Source organism: Chlorocebus sabaeus, chromosome 4, assembly GCF_047675955.1.
Source record: "Chlorocebus sabaeus isolate Y175 chromosome 4, mChlSab1.0.hap1, whole genome shotgun sequence".
Taxonomy (NCBI): domain Eukaryota; kingdom Metazoa; phylum Chordata; class Mammalia; order Primates; family Cercopithecidae; genus Chlorocebus; species Chlorocebus sabaeus.
This window is the reverse complement of record NC_132907.1, coordinates 33,833,728-33,852,863: the sequence shown is the minus strand read 5'-3', so window position 1 is coordinate 33,852,863 and position 19,136 is coordinate 33,833,728. Positions and strand designations below refer to the sequence as shown.

At 37.4% G+C, this 19,136-nt stretch overlaps 1 protein-coding gene across 1 annotated transcript in view; it reads left to right on the top strand.

Annotated features, from left to right (window-relative positions):
- ZSWIM6 (zinc finger SWIM-type containing 6) overlaps positions 1 to 19,136 on the top strand; it is a 217,391-nt gene that overhangs the window by 133,024 nt on the left and 65,231 nt on the right. The window contains exon 2 of the mRNA XM_007973572.3: positions 7,938 to 8,294. Within this exon, the coding sequence (XP_007971763.3) occupies positions 7,938 to 8,294 (357 nt within the window). The remainder of the gene's footprint in view (positions 1 to 7,937; positions 8,295 to 19,136) is intronic.

Here is a 19,136-nt window from a genome sequence, read left to right as displayed (position 1 = left end):
CTGAGCATACTTTCCCCTTCCTCTTGGCCCTGGTAAACAGAATTAGTCTTCTGTTTCCTCTTCACCACCACCCCTAAAGCAAACAGCCAAGCATTTCCAAAGGTTGTTTTGCTGTGAGCAGCAATGGGAAATAAATAGGTAAAAGGATCTTCTGCTTCCTCCTCATTTACACCCGGTCCTTGGGAGGCAAAACAAAGCATGCAGAGATGCTAAGAGTGCCACTTGGGCACCAAAGGGCTCCAATAAACTTCATCTGCACTTCAGAAGTTTGGGACCCAGGTGAGAGGCCAAAGTGAGCCCTGAGAGGAAGGAGCAGTGAACTGAGGTGGGGGCAGTGTGGGGTGTGCAGGTGACAAGGGATCCTAGAGAGGAAGGGCTCTAGGGCTGTCTTCACCTTTAAGAAGGGTGGAAGGCCAGAGCTGCTTTCCTTGTATTAGAAAAGGTTGGCATCAGAGAAAGCAGCTTACGTTTAAAAGATTGGGGTAATTAATTTACATTCCTAAGCATTTTTCAGAGTTAACAGTTGTGAAAATAATTCAAATTCCACCAATTTTTCTTTTAATCACAACCCCCTCCCCAACTGCCCACCCAGAATCTGAGGCTAGACAATGATTGTTTCCCTTAAATATGCAAGTGAAGATACAGAAATACATCTTGAAAAATTAGTTGATGGCAATTTGTTGTTGGTGGTGAGGAACCCTTATGCACTTCTGGATTTGGTATGACAGAGTGATACGCCTTTTTTTTTTTTTTTTTTTTAATTCAGCACTTCCCCTTAAACTAGTGCTACTTCTAGGTGCCCACTGCAGATATCCAAATTAGTAGATAAGAGTCTTATTTTCAAAAATAATTTTAAATAATTATCTAATGCCACTCATATCTAATACAGGTATTCTGATCACATGGATTCTTGTAAGAAAATGGTGTGAGAATCTACATTAATGAGAAAACGACCAATACTGAGCAGAATGCTGCTGGGAACTCTTAGTTGGGCCCGTCCAATGCATGCTCCATAAATTTTTATGTTGTTTGTATGGTATACTGTGGTTTACAGTCTGGCCTTTGCATTAATTTGCCATTGTTTTTCTCTCAAATATTAATGAAGTGTAGGAGTGATTCAGTTCCAAATAGGCATTTTTAAGGTGGTCTTAAAATAAAGCTTTTCCTTTAAAAAATATTTTTTTCGGAAAGATGAAAACCACTTCATTAGTGATTGCCGGCAAAATCTCCTAATGTCTTCCTATAAGCTGTTTAAGCTTAGCATTAGAAATTAGTGCTAGAGGATTTAATTAGCCAGCTCACAGGATGTAGTCCCTTTAATTTAGAATTTCCCTTTGAGAAAATTATGGAGTTGAAAAGGAATATGATATTTTATACAAGTTTCCATCTTGGGCCCTTATGTTATTTGTTCTGCTGATCTGGAAATTGTACATGATTTACATTAAAACTTTTTGTTTTTAATATCGATTATTGTAGTGTGGCGTGTTAGATTATGTGCAGTAGTTCTCAGAGTTGGGAAAGGTAAAAAGGTTTTTTTTTGGGCAATGATTAACTCATCTACTTTACCAAGGTTACATAATCAAGTATTAGTTACTATACATTTAGCTAATGCAGTGGGTTTAGTTAACCAGTGAAAACATTATCATGGGAGGGTTAACACTTTTGCATTTTTAGACTTGGCTTTAAAAAAATTACAGAAAAATTCCTCACAACCCTTGCCACCCTTTCAGCCATAACATTACATTGCCTTGGTTTCTGCCTTTAATTTCCCTGGGGGTTCTTTTTATTTAGGAAAAGGGTGAAAGATGTATTTGTGTAAGTGCTACACCAGTGCTTCTGTTAAATTCTTTTTCAACAAAGAATATGTTACTTGGGCGCCTTGTACACAGGGCGCATACTTTTTGGAAAGAATCTGCCATGAAAGCAGTAGTTTTTAGTGTGCATGTTTATTTCATGTCTGCCAGTTTATTTTAGCTTAGAAATTTCCTAATGCTTTGAGTTTATAACAGTCTTTCAGTTAACTGAGTGCATATACATATATGCACAAAATGGCCAACTTTTAGAAATTACTTGTGTATTTTAAAATCCCTTTTTTTCAGTCTGATATCATGTGTCTCCTTGTTCCCTTTTATATGCAATTAAAATTTAACCTAAGATATGAAAAATATGTTTTAAGAAAAGCTTAACTTCTTAAGCTTAATTTGGAATGTCAATGAAGAATTAAACATTTGCTTTCTAGAAACCTTAATCTTTTTAATGTGAAATTAACATAGATGATTTGAATATGTGTTCATGTGTGAGAACTTTGTCCCTTCAGTGTTTCTCTACTGAGTCTTTTGGACCTACTATAAGATCTAAGTGCAGGTAATGCCAAGTCAGTATGACGTACACAAGAGGAGTTCTTTCTTCCACATCTTGGCAGTGCATTGTAAGAGCAGTTCTTCAACTTTCTGGTATCATTCTTAATAATGGAAGTGCCCATAGTGCTTTTGCTTATGAGAATTATATCTAATGATATTTACTATGTTTGAAATTAAAAAGGAAAACAAAATTATACATTCAAATAACAGTAATGAACTCACAACATAAACAATATATCTTTATTAAAAAATCTGCAGTTCTCAAAACAAAAATATTTTAGTGAACAGGGTGACACTGTTTTATATTTTTGCAAGCCTATTTAATGTCTGTCTTAAATGAAGAGAGCTGGACTTTGCTGTCTGTCTCTGTGTTCAGTTTGTAATGATGCTGGAATGTGATATTACATTACACATTGCATACTAATGTGATACTGGAAAACTAAACACATTCATGAAGAAGATTTTAAATGGCTAATAATGTCTAGATATAAGTATTTTTTAAAATATTGATCTTGTGGGCCCTCTCAAAGAGACTTAGGAACCTCTTGGGGGGTCCTAGGACCATACTTTGAGAATCATTGCATTATAACATTTTAGAATCCTTTATGGTTACCAAAAAAAGATTCTCCCCTAATACTTTCTAGTTTCTCTCTATATGAAAGTAACACTCTTTCACAAAATTAACTATTTGTGAGTTGACAGAACTTAATAGGAAAATGGGGAAAGAGAGCTGGGTTGAGTAAAGGTATAAGTAACTCTTTTGAAATATTTTGATTTTGCCATCAAACAGCAGTGATTCCTCTAGTATTGTCTGACTGACTTAACTGAGACATTCTCAGTGATCCCTCTCATTTTCCAAGCCATCTCCACAGGCTAGACCCCTCCTCCCCTCATGATTCCAGTAGCTTAGAAAAAGAAAGTGTTATGGGTGAAAGGGAATGTGTCCGACACCCCTCCCCTGTTTCTCCAGCTGGGAAGGGAAGGAAAGAGAAATAAAATTTAATGAGCACTTTTACTATGTGCCAGGTGCTTTACATATGTTATTTCGTTTTAATTCCCCAAACAACCCTAGGAGGTATTTCTAGCCACATTTTGCACACAAATAAAGCAAGATTCAGAGAGGTTAAATATTTAATATAAGATACGTAGCATTTAAGTGGCAGAACCTGATCCAAACCAAAGTCTATTCCCAAGGACTATACAACACTATGCCTTGGTTTGTGCTTTGTTTTTCTTCAGTTCGTGCAGATTAAGAATGTGGATTCTAACATTTTATTGGGTTCTGTGACAGCATGATGATAAAACAGTTTGACTGTTCTGTGAAGCTCTTGTGGAATTAACTGTCTTTCACTGGTTATGTTTTATAAAGTCAAATAAATATTTTAAGAAAAGGTTTGCATAATTTCAGTTTTAGTTCTATAGTTAATTATCCGTGTTTTTCCATAGAGTGCAGGATTGTCCCTTTTTGTATGCTCAATTCTGTTATATAGAACAGCTAACTATCCCAGAGGAAGATTCTGTATTTGCAGCCCTAAAACAGCTGGTCATCATAATTTGTCAAAACTCCAGAAAGGCAAAATCAGTTCTCAGGAACATTGTTTTGTCTTGAAACAAAACCTAAGAGGTAAGACCAGCTGGGGGGATGTCTTACAGCCTTATTGGGATTATTGAGGGAGGAACAGTGTCCTTGTTTGTCCTGTGGGTTCTCTCGTATGATTTAGGATCCGCAGAGAATGAGTTGGTAGAATTTCAAAGAAGGTTTCTCAAATTGGAGAGGCCAAAATACACCACTATACAATCCTGAAGTAATCTTGGTCGAATTCCTGCATATTGACTGAGTCAATGCATTGCGTAGTCTTACAAAGTAATATACCAGCTGCCCTTTATGTGTATGTGTGTAATTTTCCTGTATTTAAAGTAAAACCTCTCTCCTTTAACATACTCACCTAAAGGTAAGGGGAGCCACCCCTAGCCCTGCCAAACAAAACAAAACAATAGGCCGCAGAGCATTAAATAGCTGCCACAAAGCTAGTCAAATTAAAGATGCCATTACCTGAGGACAAAGAAGTTTCTATAAAGAAAGTTAGCAGTATAGGAGAGGAGTCATCCTGGTAGCTGATGGTGGAGAAAGGTAACAAAAAGAGCCTACTTTAAAAATACTGGCATCTGCAGTTGTCTGTTGGAGTTCTTCCCCATTCAGTAACACCCTAAATGGTCACCTGATTAGGGGGGCAGAGTAGAGTTTATGACATTTAGAAATACTTCTGCCAAAAATGGTTGGATTTTTTGGGCATTTGAAAGATAATCTAGAATTACTTGGTAAATGAACATTCATAAAACACCTTAATCTTTGATGATCTCAGAATATTGAGTGTTATGCTATAAGACATGTATATGTTTATTTGTGCTTTCACATTTCTCTTGGATTTAAATTGTTTTGGAGGTTACAATATTTTATAGTTTGCTTTTTCAAAAACTTTACAAGAATAATAAATTTTAAGTAACAAAACTGTATAATATATGGGATTCCCTTCTGCATAATTGTGTGATGTCAAGATTCAATATACTTCTTTTCTGACTTGTACTGTATAACTCATGTGAATAAAGCAGGTCATTTTTATAGAAACTATAAGGCCTTTTTTTTTTTTTTTTTTTTTTTTAAAGGCAGAGTCTCCCTCTGTCACCTAGGCTGGAGTGCAGTGGCGTGATCTTGGCTCACTGCAAGCTCCGCCTCCGGGGTTCACGCCATTCTCCTGCCTCAGCCCCCGCCCCGCCTCCCCCGCCCCCCGCCCAAGTAGCTGGGACTACAGGCGCCTACCACCACACCTGGCTAATTTTTTGTGTTTTTAGTAGAAACGGAGTTTTCAGCATGTTAGCCAGGATGGTCTCGATCTCCTGACCTCGTGATCCGCCTGCCAGGCGCTGGGATTACAGGCATGAGCCACCGTGCCTGGCCAAGGCCTTTTCTTTGATAGTTAAATCAGTCTTTTTTGAAGCATCTGTTATGTTATCTCCGGGTAGACTCTTTAAGTACTAACTGGTTTAACTCTTGGATCCTTAATTGTCTTGGCTTTGCCTGTGATTAGAATCGTTCTCCATCTTCAAGGTGTGGGGATGGGGAAAATGTTATCTCCAATATCACTTTTGCAGAGAGACAAAGACACTGAGTTGGTTGGTGAAGAGAGATGTGACAGTGTTAAGTGGGAAGAGACTGATTTTATAAATGGTCAGTTTTCCTATTAACTGGTTTGCCTGTGCAAGTACATATATGACAGGTGGAAAACAAGAGTTTGCCTTGAACTAAATGCACAGAATGTGCTTGGGAACTTTCCAGACTCTCTCTTATGATCCCTTGGTAATTTTCTTGTCTTGATCTGTGCCTGTCCCAAGAATTTTTAATTATTGTGAGTTTATATTACATCTGCATATATTACAGCAAGACCGCCCTCGTTATTCATTTTTGAGATTTGCTGGAGTGTTTACTTTTTCATGTGACTTTTTCTTCATGGGAACATAGATATTTAAAAATTTTAGAATATTTACTATGTACCCTTTAACTGTGGTTTTTCAGAAAAAGTTGTTGATTAAAAGACATAAAGGAGACTGGAATATCCATTCTGAAACAAAATATTTGTGGAAGAAAACCAAAGATTATTATATGACAGTTCTCAAAATTTCTTACTGTGAAGCAGTAATAGTGACTTGTTTTTAGGGAATGCTCTTTTTTCATTGGTGAATTTGATAAAGATTATTGCAACACCTTTCTCATTTTACTAAATGTTGCTGAGAATGATCAAGGTGAAATTATATTACCTCTGAAAGATTTCTTAGGAGTAGCATTTCTTTCAACTCTCTGACCTGGGTGGACTCTGCGGGGGAAGACAGTAAGCGGAGTTCAGATGTCCTGTGTGTAAACCCTTACCATTGTCTGGCCGTCATTCTTGAATTTTACCTCTGCAGCTCCATGTGCACCACCCCTTCCGGACTCCCCACATGGTAGCGGTCCTTTTCTTTGTGAATGAAGGGGAACTGGAAGAAACAGTGGCCAGCTAGATGAATTTTATTAAAGTAGCATCAATAGAGGAAGGCTGGGAAAGAGCCCAGGGCTTCACTGTGTAGCATTCAAGTTTCAGGCACCTGAAATCCTGAGGTCAGTCTGAGTCGTGGTTCCCAAAACTATATTCTTCTTACTCCCTTCAGGCTTATCCTTGGCCACTGTTTATGGCTTTGAGAGAGAGGTTGGAATTGAATGGATGCTCCCCCTTACCATCAACCCCAATTTAGGACAGCCTTCCTATGCAATGTAGGGAAAGAGAGCATGGAGGAGTTGTCCTCTGGCCAAGCCGGTCAGGACTGCCTGGTGGGTGGTGGTGGTAGAAGGCAGTAAGCTGTAGCTAGTGCTGTCCAAGGGGAAATGGCCACCGGGGCCGGGTGAATGCCTCATGTGTGGACCATTATAGGCAGCAAAACGGCCATTGGTCATGGAGTTCATAGAGCAGGGGTCCCCCAGCCCTGGGCTGTGGACCAGTACTGGTGGACTTAGATTCTCATAGGAGCGCAAACCCTATTGGGAATTGGACATGTGAGGGATCTAGGTTGCATGCTCCTTATTAGAATCTAATGCCTGATGATCTGAGGTGGAACAGTAGAAGTTTCATCCTGAAACTATCCCCTTCCCCCATCCATGGCAAATTATCTAATTGTCTTCCACAAAACTGGTCCCTGGTGCCAGAAAGGTTGGGGACCACTGTCATAGAGGATTTCTATGTCGGTGTAAGTTTAAGGTATAAGGCCTCTTAAGGCTTTTTCCACCTTGGTAATTTTGTACCGTGTGTGTGTGTGCGTGTGTGTGTGTTTAATAACCATACATCTGTATAGCTTTCGTCTGTATGTGACATGGAAGAGAATCATCATTATGAGTTACTTAGGTGGTAGTGTATATGAGATTTGGTGGGCCCTGCAATTCTATAAGCAGTTGCTGCTCATAGACATTGCTGTATTGGGATATACGTTATGCATGTTACAGAAAGGATTATTAAATTTAAAAATTTCTCTAGTCAAAGTTTGTGAAAGGGACCCCCTTAGAGTTGCAATATTGGTTGGTTGGGGCCAGCTAGTGGCTGCCTAGAATAAAGGTGGGGAGAGTTTGTTTTTGAGAAGAAAGCTGAGCTGACTGACTCTACTTTAAAAAAGGAGTAGAAAAAAGAAGAAAACCACTGATCCCACTGATCTAGGGGATTATTGTCTTGTATACCCCGATTCAGAGTAGAGTAATGATGGCCTCTGAGTGCTGTAATCTAACCACTTCCTATAGGTATGATGGTAATGTACGGCAATATATGTTTTCATATGGTTGTGTAAAATACTTTAACATATCTGTTGAATATCTTTTTTTTTTTTTTAACCTGTAAGGTGCTGGTGGTAGTGGTTAGTGGCCTGAATGTTTTTACTTGAATATAAAGGCTGTCATATTTTTTTCTTGCTGCTGTCAAGTCCCACACATTTCAAAGAATTAGAGCATTTCATGGCATCTGAATGCAGAAGCTAAACCCTCCCTTTCTTTCTTTCACCCTCAAGGTTTCCACTTGAGCGGCACAGTGACAGAACCTGCAATACAATCGGAGCCAGAAACTGTTTGCAACGTGGCCATCAGCTTTGATCGTTGCAAGATTACCTCAGTGACCTGCAGCTGTGGAAACAAGGACATATTTTATTGTGCCCATGTTGTGGCACTGTCTTTATACCGCATCCGCAAGCCAGATCAGGTCAAACTGCATCTTCCCATTTCAGAGACTCTCTTTCAAATGAATAGAGACCAACTGCAAAAGTTTGTACAGTATTTGATCACAGTGCACCACACAGAAGTTTTGCCAACTGCTCAAAAATTAGCAGATGAAATTCTTTCCCAAAATTCAGAAATCAACCAAGTTCATGGTGAGTATAGACATTGACTCTTTAAATGTCCTCTCTGGATCCTTTTTCACTTATAAATTCAATTATTCTGCATAAAAATGAATTAAATGTAAAATAGGTCATCAGCATTGCTCTTAGTTGGTCAAAAGAGATTTTTACATTTGTATTCTGAAACATTTCTTTTGAAGTGTTTTGTGTTAGGTGCCAAGCCTTTTGTGCTCAGAAAAATCATACATGTTAAAGCTTGTTTCTTATACTTCCTTTATATTTAGTCACATTTCATCAAGTACTAGATATTAGTTATGCAAAGCACTTATTTAATTCACCCTTGTCAATACACTGACTTGTGCCTATTGTGAATTTTTTCATTTTCTTTTAAAATTTATTTTCCAGTGCAGGAAAGTTTCTGATCAGTTGCCTCATATTAGGAAAATAAATTGTTTTTAGAAAAACATTAGAGCTTGTTTAGAGAGAATTTGGAATGTGAATATTTTGTATAAGAAAATACAAAAAGGTTTCTTTTAAATCTTATACACTGAACATGTTTTCTCATTTATTTGTAAACACATTTATCGAGTGTTTATTTTATGCAGTGCAAATTTGTCAACTTACAAGAATATATACGTGCAACTTTTCAGAAATATACCTACCACTTATTTCAGAGTACATTAATATAAGATAAATAATGTTGTCAAAACATAGGTTGCTTGTATTTTTAAAACATTTGGACATAATTTTAAAAATATTTAAAAATGTTGAAAAAAGTAATGCAGTTTTGACTAAACAGCTCTGGGACCTAATGTTGTTACATTTCTTTATTTATATTGATTTGAAATCTAGGACTAGTCTCTCAACCCTATTCTTTTAGGTCTTCTTTAGTGGGTTAGTTGATACAGCAAATAAAAATGTTTCAAAAAAGCAGTTTGAGGTCCTTTTTTGTAAACTTTAAAAATTACGAGATATAAAAATGTAGAAAAGTACGTATCATATGAATGTGCAGATGAACAAAGTGAACTATCACCCAGGCCAAGAAATAGATGGCTCTTAGCACTTGAGAGGGCCCCAAGTACCCCCCTTTCAGTCACAAGTTCCTTTCTCTTCCCCTTGGTAACCACTGCCTAGTTTTATAGTTATCACTTCCTTTGCAGTTTGTGTTTTGTTGTTTTTGACATCATTAAACATTGATTTAGTTTTATCTGTTTTTAAACTTTGTGTGAATGGAATAATACAGTATGATTCTTGTATTACCTGACTTCTTTCACTCAGAATCATGTTAAGATTTACCCATATTTTTTCGCATACCTGTAATTTATTCATCTGGTGATGCACTGTCTAGTAGAAATATAACATGAACCTTCCCATAGAAATAGAATATTAACCACATGCATAGTTTTAAATATTTTAATAGCCACATTTTAAGAAGTGAAAAGAAACAAGTAAAATTAATTTTGGTAGTATGTTTTCTTTCGCTCAGTATATCTAAAATATCAATCCAACGCATATCATAATATTCATAAATATTCAAGAAAAATGTTGTTATTTTACTTTTTTTCATGTTAAGTCTGTGAAATCTGGTTTCTGTTACACACCTCACAACATAGCTCAAAACACTGGTAGCTACACTGCAAGTGCTCAGTAGCCACATGTGGCTAGTGGCTGCCACATTGGACAGCACAGCTCTAGAGTCTTCTGAGTATGAGAATACTACTATTTATTTGTCTGTGTTCACTTTTGATAGGCCTAGTTTTGAAAGGAGCTGCTGTGAACATTCTTTTACAAGTCTCCTGGTGCTGTGAGATACTTCTAGCGTGGTTTCTCTGTCAGAGGAAATCCACATAGTTGTATTTCTTCTAGTATTCCCCATATCAGGCTCAGCTTTACTAAAGTAGCCATCATAAGGTGTGTAAAGCGTTTGACTTGGTAGAGTCTGCCAGTGTTAAATAACAGGAGTGTAAACAACACTGCCACAGAAGTACCTTCAGCCCTCCAAAAGCGCATGTATTCAAGGACTTTTTCAAGTAGGCTTCTGCTCTGTCATACCATCTGCCTCAAATCTTGCTGCCTTGTGAAAATTCAGGCCAGCTAACGGTCATCCCAGAGATTTCTCTGTTTGTGGCTTCTTACTAAATTGTACATTGGAAGCAGAGAACAGAATATACTGTTTCTTCAAACTTTTATGCATTCTCTCCTTTCCCTCCTTTTTTCCTTAGGTCATGTAATCTGCTAGGATCACTTTGTTCTCTTGAGCTTTAGTAAAACCGAAAGCCTCCATCAGTAATGAGTTGCTTGTTCTGCATTTCTCTTGCTTGTTTTGAAGGATAGTAACCCCTAAAGTTTCTTATCGGATTTTTCAGTCTGTGTTGAAATAATGGAACTAATGAAACAATGTAAACTAAAGTTGGATGAGATAATGTGTTCACATGATGTAGTTCTTTCATAGTTTCTAAAATAAGAAAGCCTATCAAGGATAGATTGCAGGTTACCTTTAGAGTCAATATGATTTCCTAGTAACTTGTGTATAGGAACAGCTTCTCCAGAGCAGTGAATTTGAGCAATTTATCCCGCCAGCTTTCTCTTCACTTAATTTATCATCAAATTTGCTCTCAGCCTGGAAATGGACCAATTACATGAGCTGCCTTCCTGCCTTCCATTCTAGTTTGACAAGTGGTAAAAAAGAAGAGAGGTAGGAAGCAAGCCATGGCGACCTTAAGTGATGAAATGGGAAATCTGCTCCCTGGAGGGTCTTATTTTAATTGTTAATGACTTAATAGGGGGTGGGATTAAAAATGTTTTACCACAAAAAAAAAAAAAAAATGTTTTGCAGTTACTTGACAACATGATCCCACCTGCCTATAAAGATCTGTATGTAAGGCACTCTCTTTTAAGAAATCTGTTTCTAAAGCAGTACTTTCTTGCATGGTTTTGTGGATACACTTTTTCTTTGAGACAAAAGTCTTGAACATGAATATTGGGAGGATTTAATTTTTCTCTGAGGAAAAGCATCACTTTTACCTCACATAAATAAAAGAGTTAAGATATGATTTAGACTTGGTTAGTAGACATCATAAAGACAAGGTTTAGCTTATCCAAATCTTTTTTGGAAGAAAGGCATATTATATATAATTTATGAGTAAATACAAAATATGTTGATAACAGTAGGTTTTTCCCCTTTTCCTTGTGAACTTAACCTAGTAGTTGTTCTTAGTAGTTGTTTTTCTTATTATTTTACAATATTTTATTTTTTAAAGGTTTATCCTGGGGAATTAAAGTTTTTCAAGCCTATTTCACACACATTGTTCTTCACAATTTCCTTGTGAGCAATATTCTTGCAATTTTTATAATTGCAGTAGTTTGTAGATAAAGAAATCAAGGAGAATGAGTTTAGTGACTTATCCAAGGTCACAGATTCAGTGAAAGTTGTTGGAATATAGTTTGTCATCATCATAGTTCAGTCCTTGTCAGTAGACCATATTTTACATTTCAATATGTTTTCATAAAATTTCCCACATAATTTTAATTAGATTATAAAATTAACCACTACATGCTAAAAGAGGCTGTAAGATAGTTAATGTTAATGGCCCACCAAGGAGATTGCCAGTTGTAGTTCTGTATTTTTAAAGCAAAATTGTTTGCTCTTGGTTTTATAATCTAATAAAACTTTCTAGTGTCCATATTTTTTAAAAAGAAGCTGGTGTCTTTGCTAAGTACTTTTCTAGAGACTTACAGATTTCCAAGTGGTAACCCCACTCTTGTAGTTAATTAACTTGGTCTTTTCTGTCCTTTATGCTTCCTATTAAAGGAGATGTATTGTAGATTGGTAAACTGTGGTGTAGGGACAGAACACTGAACTTGAAATCTAGAGGCCTAGAATCCAGTATTGTCTCCACTACATATTACCTGTGTGACCTTGGATGGGACCCATTTTTTCTCATATTTAAAATGCTCATAATCTTCTCTATCAGCGTTGGGATAATTCTAATCATATGATGGATAATTATAAAAAAGATAACTCACCTTACTTCACATTGGGGTATCCACAAGTACTCATAGTTAAGAAGAGAGAAGCCGGTAAAGGGATGGCTAGTACTATAATTGGAGGTCAGATGGCTTTCCCCTGACTTTCTGGCACATATTTCCTCCTCTTTTATTTTCTCTCCTACAGCTTTTCTTACACTAATCTTCCTATGCGCTAGCCTGTACTGGGCAGACTACCACAAGGAAGGACAGTCTGAGGGGAAACTGGCCTTGACCCCAACCGAGAATAGAGGAAAAAAGGAAAGGATCATTTCAGTGGCCCTTTTATTCCCATGGCCTGGACTAATCCTGAAAGTAGCCCAGACTTACCCCTCACTTCCCTGTCATGTGCCCAGAGATGCCATCTCAGCTAGCCAAATGTAGAAGGCATTTATTCACATATTGGATAAGGGTTGACATATGACATCTAAGATCTCTTCCGCTCTGTGTCTTTGCTGGTGGTTATCTACAAAGGCATAGGAGGAACCTAGGCTCCGTACTGCAAAGGTGTACCTTCTGTAGCTTCACCCAGGCGTGCATTCATGTGTTGTTCTTCCATTTCAATTTGTTTGAGCATGGTTCTTATACAACCAAGACCAAGAATTCCATTCATGTCTGCCTGTCTTGCTTAACCTTGCCTCTGAATGCCTTTGTGTCCTGGCCACGTTGTATATCAGTCTATTCAGACTATCCCAGGTATTAGCAAACAAACAAGCAAATCTATTCAGCAGTCCCATCTTCATTGCATAGCTCTTCATTTTCATTTGACTGTGAGCTTTATCAGGCTGAAACTGTGGCCTGTGTATCCTGATAGCTTCTGTAAGCACAATACTTAAGACGTAATAAGTACTCATATCTGTTAAGCAAAAAGTATGACTGTCATTTTTCATTCTGTTTTGTTCTTAGGAAGTGGGTATTTATTCTTTAAAGACATGTACACTTTTATGTTCCAAATCTACCAGTGAGTGACAGCTGGAGTCATCTGATGGAGGCCTCATGTCACATTTTCCTTCCTTTTATTTCCCTGTGGATGGTTGTGTTTATTGTAATTGGGCTTGCCTTAGCAACCAGTTTTTGCAGGTATCCTAGGGAGGTAATTTGATTGTTAGTATCATACCCTTTCTGTTGTATAATAGAACATTCTGGTGTTGACAGTTGGTAAAACAAAGGTATGGTCTCCTGATGGTCTGTATAATTAGCAAATATATTCTGTAGGAGACAGTTCTAAGTCGCTTTCACTATACCATCTTTAAAGTGCAGTAGAGTGAAACTTAAAGAAAATTTATAGAAGAAGAATTCATGTAGTAGTATTGAACTAGCTAAAAAGGCAAGTCCTCATTTTTTTTCCCATTCCCAACAGCTCCCTTAGTCTCCAAAAGCACCCTTATTCTCACAAGGCAGGCACTGTGGAGAGCATGGTTCATATTCTGAGACATTTTCCCTCATGAACATACATGTGCAGACATGTGCACACATATATATGAAGTTTTAAAATAAAGAATTCAGAAAATAGTCTTCAGTTTTTTTCTCTTAATATGTCATGAATATCTTATGTTAGTACTCTTATTATGTAGTTCTGTTTTAATTGTAGTACAGTATTTTGTAGTATGGATATATTTAGCTTTTAACTCACTGAATGACTTTGAGGAGGTTGTTTGCATTTTTCCCCTGTATATACACTGTTGCTGTGACCATCTTTATGTGTGAATGTGTGTGTGTATGTGTGAATTTGTATAGATGTAATAGATTCTTAGTAGTAGAAATGCCAGAATAAATGATATATGCATTTTGAATTTTCTAAGTACTGCTGAACTTCCCTTCAAAAATTACCAGTTTTACCCTTAAGTTGTAAGTAAAACCTGATGTTTCTATAAGGATGTTTTTAGGCTGGGCTTGGTGGCTTATTATGCCTGTAATCCTGGGACTTTGGGAGGCTAAGGTGAGTGGATCAGTTGAGCTCAGGAGTTCAAGACCAGCCTGGCCAACATGGTGAAACCCTGTCTCTAGTAAAAATACTAAAATTAGCTGGGCATGGCGGCGTGGGCCTGTAATCCCAACTACTTGGGAGGCTGAGGCAGGAGAACCACTTGAACTTAGGAGGCGGAGATTGCAGTGAGCCGAGATCACACCACTGCCCTTCAGCCTGGGTGACAGGGCGGGACTCTGTCCCAAAAAAAAAAAAAAAAAAAAAAGTGTTTTAAAAAAATGGATAAAATCTATGATCATGTACAGGTGATCCCTTTTTTTTTTTCGTAATATGAAAAGTTTTTGCATTTCACTTTATTGCCAAAGAAGAAGTCTTTGAACTTATGTCTCTTAATTAGGAGGAATTATAAATCTCTAGCCCACGAGGAATTTGTTGGGGAATGCAAAAACAGCCAGGTTACTTTTAGCCCAATACCCTTCATCCTCTCTTCGCCTCCACATCTTGCCTTCCCTCACACTCTTTGGTCGTCTCTGACACCATCCCAACCCTCATAATTTAAAAAAGATTGCTGCCAGGTGTGATCAGTTTCCTTGCCCATCCCTCTCTCATTGAGCTGGCCTCCGATCTCTCCCGTTTGGCTAGAAGAGCTTATCATTCCCATCTCCCCCACAGTGGCATTTCTCATACCTCCCACTGTAAAACTATTCAGAGTGTTTAAGAGTTCCAGGTTTGAAGTTGGGCAACTTAAGTTAGAAAACTGGCCCTTTGCCTTCCATCTTTGTGACCAAGGGGCAAGTAACTGAATCTCTTCAGGCCTCGGTTTTCTTGGTTGTCAAATGTGGACAATGAAGACTGCCCATTTTATAAGGTCAGGATGGTCAAGGAGTAAAAGTGAGCTGCTATTACCGTCATCATTGTGATGTGGCAGTTGATAGGAGTCCTCAAGGGCAGTGGTAAATATTTAAGGAAAATATTTGTGAACCAGTTTTTTTTTAAAGTCTTTTAAAAATAATTGGAGTCAACTATTCTTAAAGACTGAAAACATAGTAGATCTCTTTTAATAAATCTGAAGAGTTGAATTATGTAAAAATAAGACTTCCTGAGAACTTTGCATTTAAATATCTTTATTTGTGTACTGAGTAATCATTAATACATTTATTAGATAAGTAATGGAAAATAACGTACCTGAAAAGCACTCTGGGTTTATACTCTGCAGTTTTTAATGAGCATTAGAGAATGTACAAATACTTTATTGCTTTTTTCCATATAAAATACATGATTATTTCTGTACATGAATACCTATACTATTGAACTGCTGAAGTAAATTAAATGATAATAAGAGATGAATAATAAAATCAGAAGAGAGGAAAATAATAGAGGAGGGGCCATAAACCCTGACAGGTCTATTTGAGTTCCCTGAGATATATGCTGATGGCAGTGCTGCTTATTTACTTCCTTGGCATTTAGCTGAAAGGAAGGTGGCTTGTTGGGGGAGCAGAACCTGGTGCACATCAGGCCTTCCTGTGTCATTAGCCTCCACAATCAGGAAAATGGCTTGTCCTCTGATAGCTCCTGGAGAGGACACCACACTATTTTATGGCAGTAGAATTACGTGGAGTGACCATAGAGGATGGAAGGTGATGAAAGATCTGGCTGTTTCAACTATAACAAAATTGTAAATTGGAATAAAGGCATTAGTACCCCTTTGAAAGGAGACTTTAATTCAGGATAAAACTTAAATCTTTTCTAAAGATCTAAAGAGTGTGTTTATTGAGTGTTATCATCTTTCAGAGGTCTTCTAGTTCTCTCTTCTCTGCTGTAAAGAAAGAAATTTTTTTGAGTCTGAGTCACTAAAGTTTGTTGTCTTGCCTTTTCCCTCTCGATGCCAATGGTTGATGTCAGATTTTGCATGTAAGACAGATTGACCAAGACCTTTGTAAGCCACCGACTTAATGTTTCCTAGCTTTAACAGCAAACACTAAAACTGTAGGAGATGGCCTTCTTCTCTAGGTCCCCAAAAGAGGCTGAATTAATCACCTCTGCAGTGTAGACATCTGCTGCCTAAATTCTGCCTGGATAGGCTGAATTTGATGAATTAATTTTAACAAACAGGGACACTGCTACATAAATATAAATGTAAAAGCATTATTTGGAAAACGGTGTTACTGTGGCAGTTGGGTCACAGTTAAGACGAAGATGTTAACTTTGTTTTGTTTTGTTTTGTTTTGTTTTGAGACGGAGTCTTGCTCTGTGCCCCAGGCTGGAGTGCAGTGGCGCCATCTCGGCTCACTGCAAGCTCCGCCCCCTGGGTTCACGCCATTCTCCTGCCTCAGCCTCCCAAGTAGCTGGGAGTACAGGCGCCTGCCACCACGCCCGGCTAGTTTTTTTTTGTATTTTTTTAGTAGAGGCGGGGTTTCACGGTGTTAGCAAGATGTTAACTTTGTAAACAAAAGACCTTTGCTCTTTCTTGTTTTGAATTTGTTTTCCAGCAAAGTAGATAAAATAAAGCATTAAGTCTTCAATTGGAAGTCAAAGCTGTGAATAGCTCCATGCACCAGAAACAGCATAAGCCAGTTATAAACGTGTCTTCATAGCTCAGTTTAAAATCTGCATAATGATTTGGTGGTATCTAACACCTAGAAGTAACTGTATCCGTGGCGTGAGACAGATACCTCGTTCAATATGGCTTAAATATGCTTTATTAGATACACTGGAGAGGTGTCTGTCTGATGCCTCAGGATCATGAATACTTTTAATTATTAAGATCTAGAATGTGCCACCCTGCTTAACATTCTCTCCAGATAGAATTCTACCGCTCCCACCATTTTTATCTCCAGCAAAGATTCTGAATCAGTGAGTCCGAAGTGGTATCTCAGCATCTTTTTTTCACAATATGCCTCTGGCATGTTGATATGCCGTTACTTTTGAGAACTACTGGGGCAAGCGAGTTTGATGTTGGGATAAATCACAACTAAATCAGAACCAAATCAAGCAGTAGACAGGGGATGCCAAAGACTTAGATAGTAGTCCTTCATGTCCATGAATTCTCCTTTGCTTTCTGCCTGTGACATTACATTACCAAGGTAGGCGGGTAAATCAAACTCACACATCCATCTCTGGGAATGAGAGACCAAATTGTTCTACTTTTTTTTTCCAACAGATAATTTGACTTTCCCCAAAGGCCTGAAGAATTAAGCTTCAGTAATAAAATGCCCACAAAGATTAATTATACAGTTGTAAATATTATAGCATTTATTATTATAAATATAAATAAGAGCAAAAACATGATAGGCTTTAAAACATTTTAATGGACCTTTTAATTTACATACATACAGATTCTGGTTCCTGCCCAACGGGGGGAATATCTAATAGCAACTATATAAATACATGAGTTATGTTTCTTTTTGCATTCCCTTCTCAAAGCTAAATGCTGAGAGGTTTGTCTTTGATTATAGACAGCCATTAACAAGTAGACATAAATTTTGCAAATCTTACATTTTATATAAGGCTTAGGCAACATTGTAATGCATGTAATCAAGACATGTTAGGATTTAAATAGTTAAAACTACAAGAAAAGAAAACCAAATACCACATGTTCTCACTCATAAGTGGGAGTTGAACAGTGAGAACACATGGACACAGGGAGGGGAACATCACACACCGGGATGTTTTGTGGGGCGTGGGGGACTAGGGAAGGGATAGCATTAGGAGAAATACCTAATGTAGATGACCGGTTGATGGGTGTGGCAAACCACCATGGCATGTGTATACCTATGTGCATGTTCTGTACATGTACCCCAGAACTTAAAGTATAATAAAAATAGTTAAAACTTAGCATTAGTGTTAAATACATGAATTTGCACTTTTGGGGAAATTATTGTTGTAGACATTAAATTTCCTGGTCTATAATGTATAGGGTACATGTTTTATTCCTAAAATACAGAATGAATCTATGTTTTATTTACCTACTAGTTATCTTTGCTTGCAGTCTTATGAGTAAGTTAGGAAGATTTCTATATCACATGAGCAGATTTCTAATTTTTATTGCTCAGTTAATTTTTTTCCTTACATTATAGAATTTTAGAGTTAAGGAAATGGAGGCCTGAAGAGCTTAAGTTATATTTGCTGGAAAATACATAGTTTTTCCAAACAGTGCCTACAACTGAAATCTTCTGAATTCTAATCCGTCCTCTCAACTAGTGTGTAGACTTTGGGCCATTTTTTTTTCCCCCAGTGCATTTCCTTCTTGCCCAGTACTGTAAAGAAGTAAGTTAATTCTAATACTAGCTTACCAAAAAATAAAAATAAAAACCCCAACTTAATGTATCAGTTCATTTTTCTGTTGCTTATAACAGAATACCAGAAATTGAGTAATTTATAAAGAAAATGAATTTATTTCTTATAGTTCTTGAGACTGAGAAGTCCAAGGTTGAGAGGCGGTATCTTGTGGGAGCCTTCTTGCTGGTGGGGACCCTGTGGGCACAGGGCCTTGCGTGGTAAGGGAGCTGAGCATGCTAACATGCTAGCTTAGGTATCTCTTCCTCTTATAAAGACACCAGCTTCCTCCCATGATAACCCATTAAGCCATTAATACACTAATCCAAGAATGGATTAATACATTCATGAGGGCAGAGCCCTCATAATCCATTCACCTCTTAAAAGGCCCCACCTTTCAGTACTGCCACGTTGGAGTTTAAATTTCAATATGAGTTTTGGAGGGAACAAGTATTCAAATTTTCTTAAAAACTTAAGAAAACATAATTCATATATTTATACATTTGCTATTAGATTTTTCTTCACTTGAACCAAAATCTATATGTATGTATGTATATAAATTGTCCATTAAAGCAATTTTAAAATCCTTCATATTTTAAAAATATATAATAGTGTCCAGGCACAGTGGCTCATGCCTGTAATCCCAG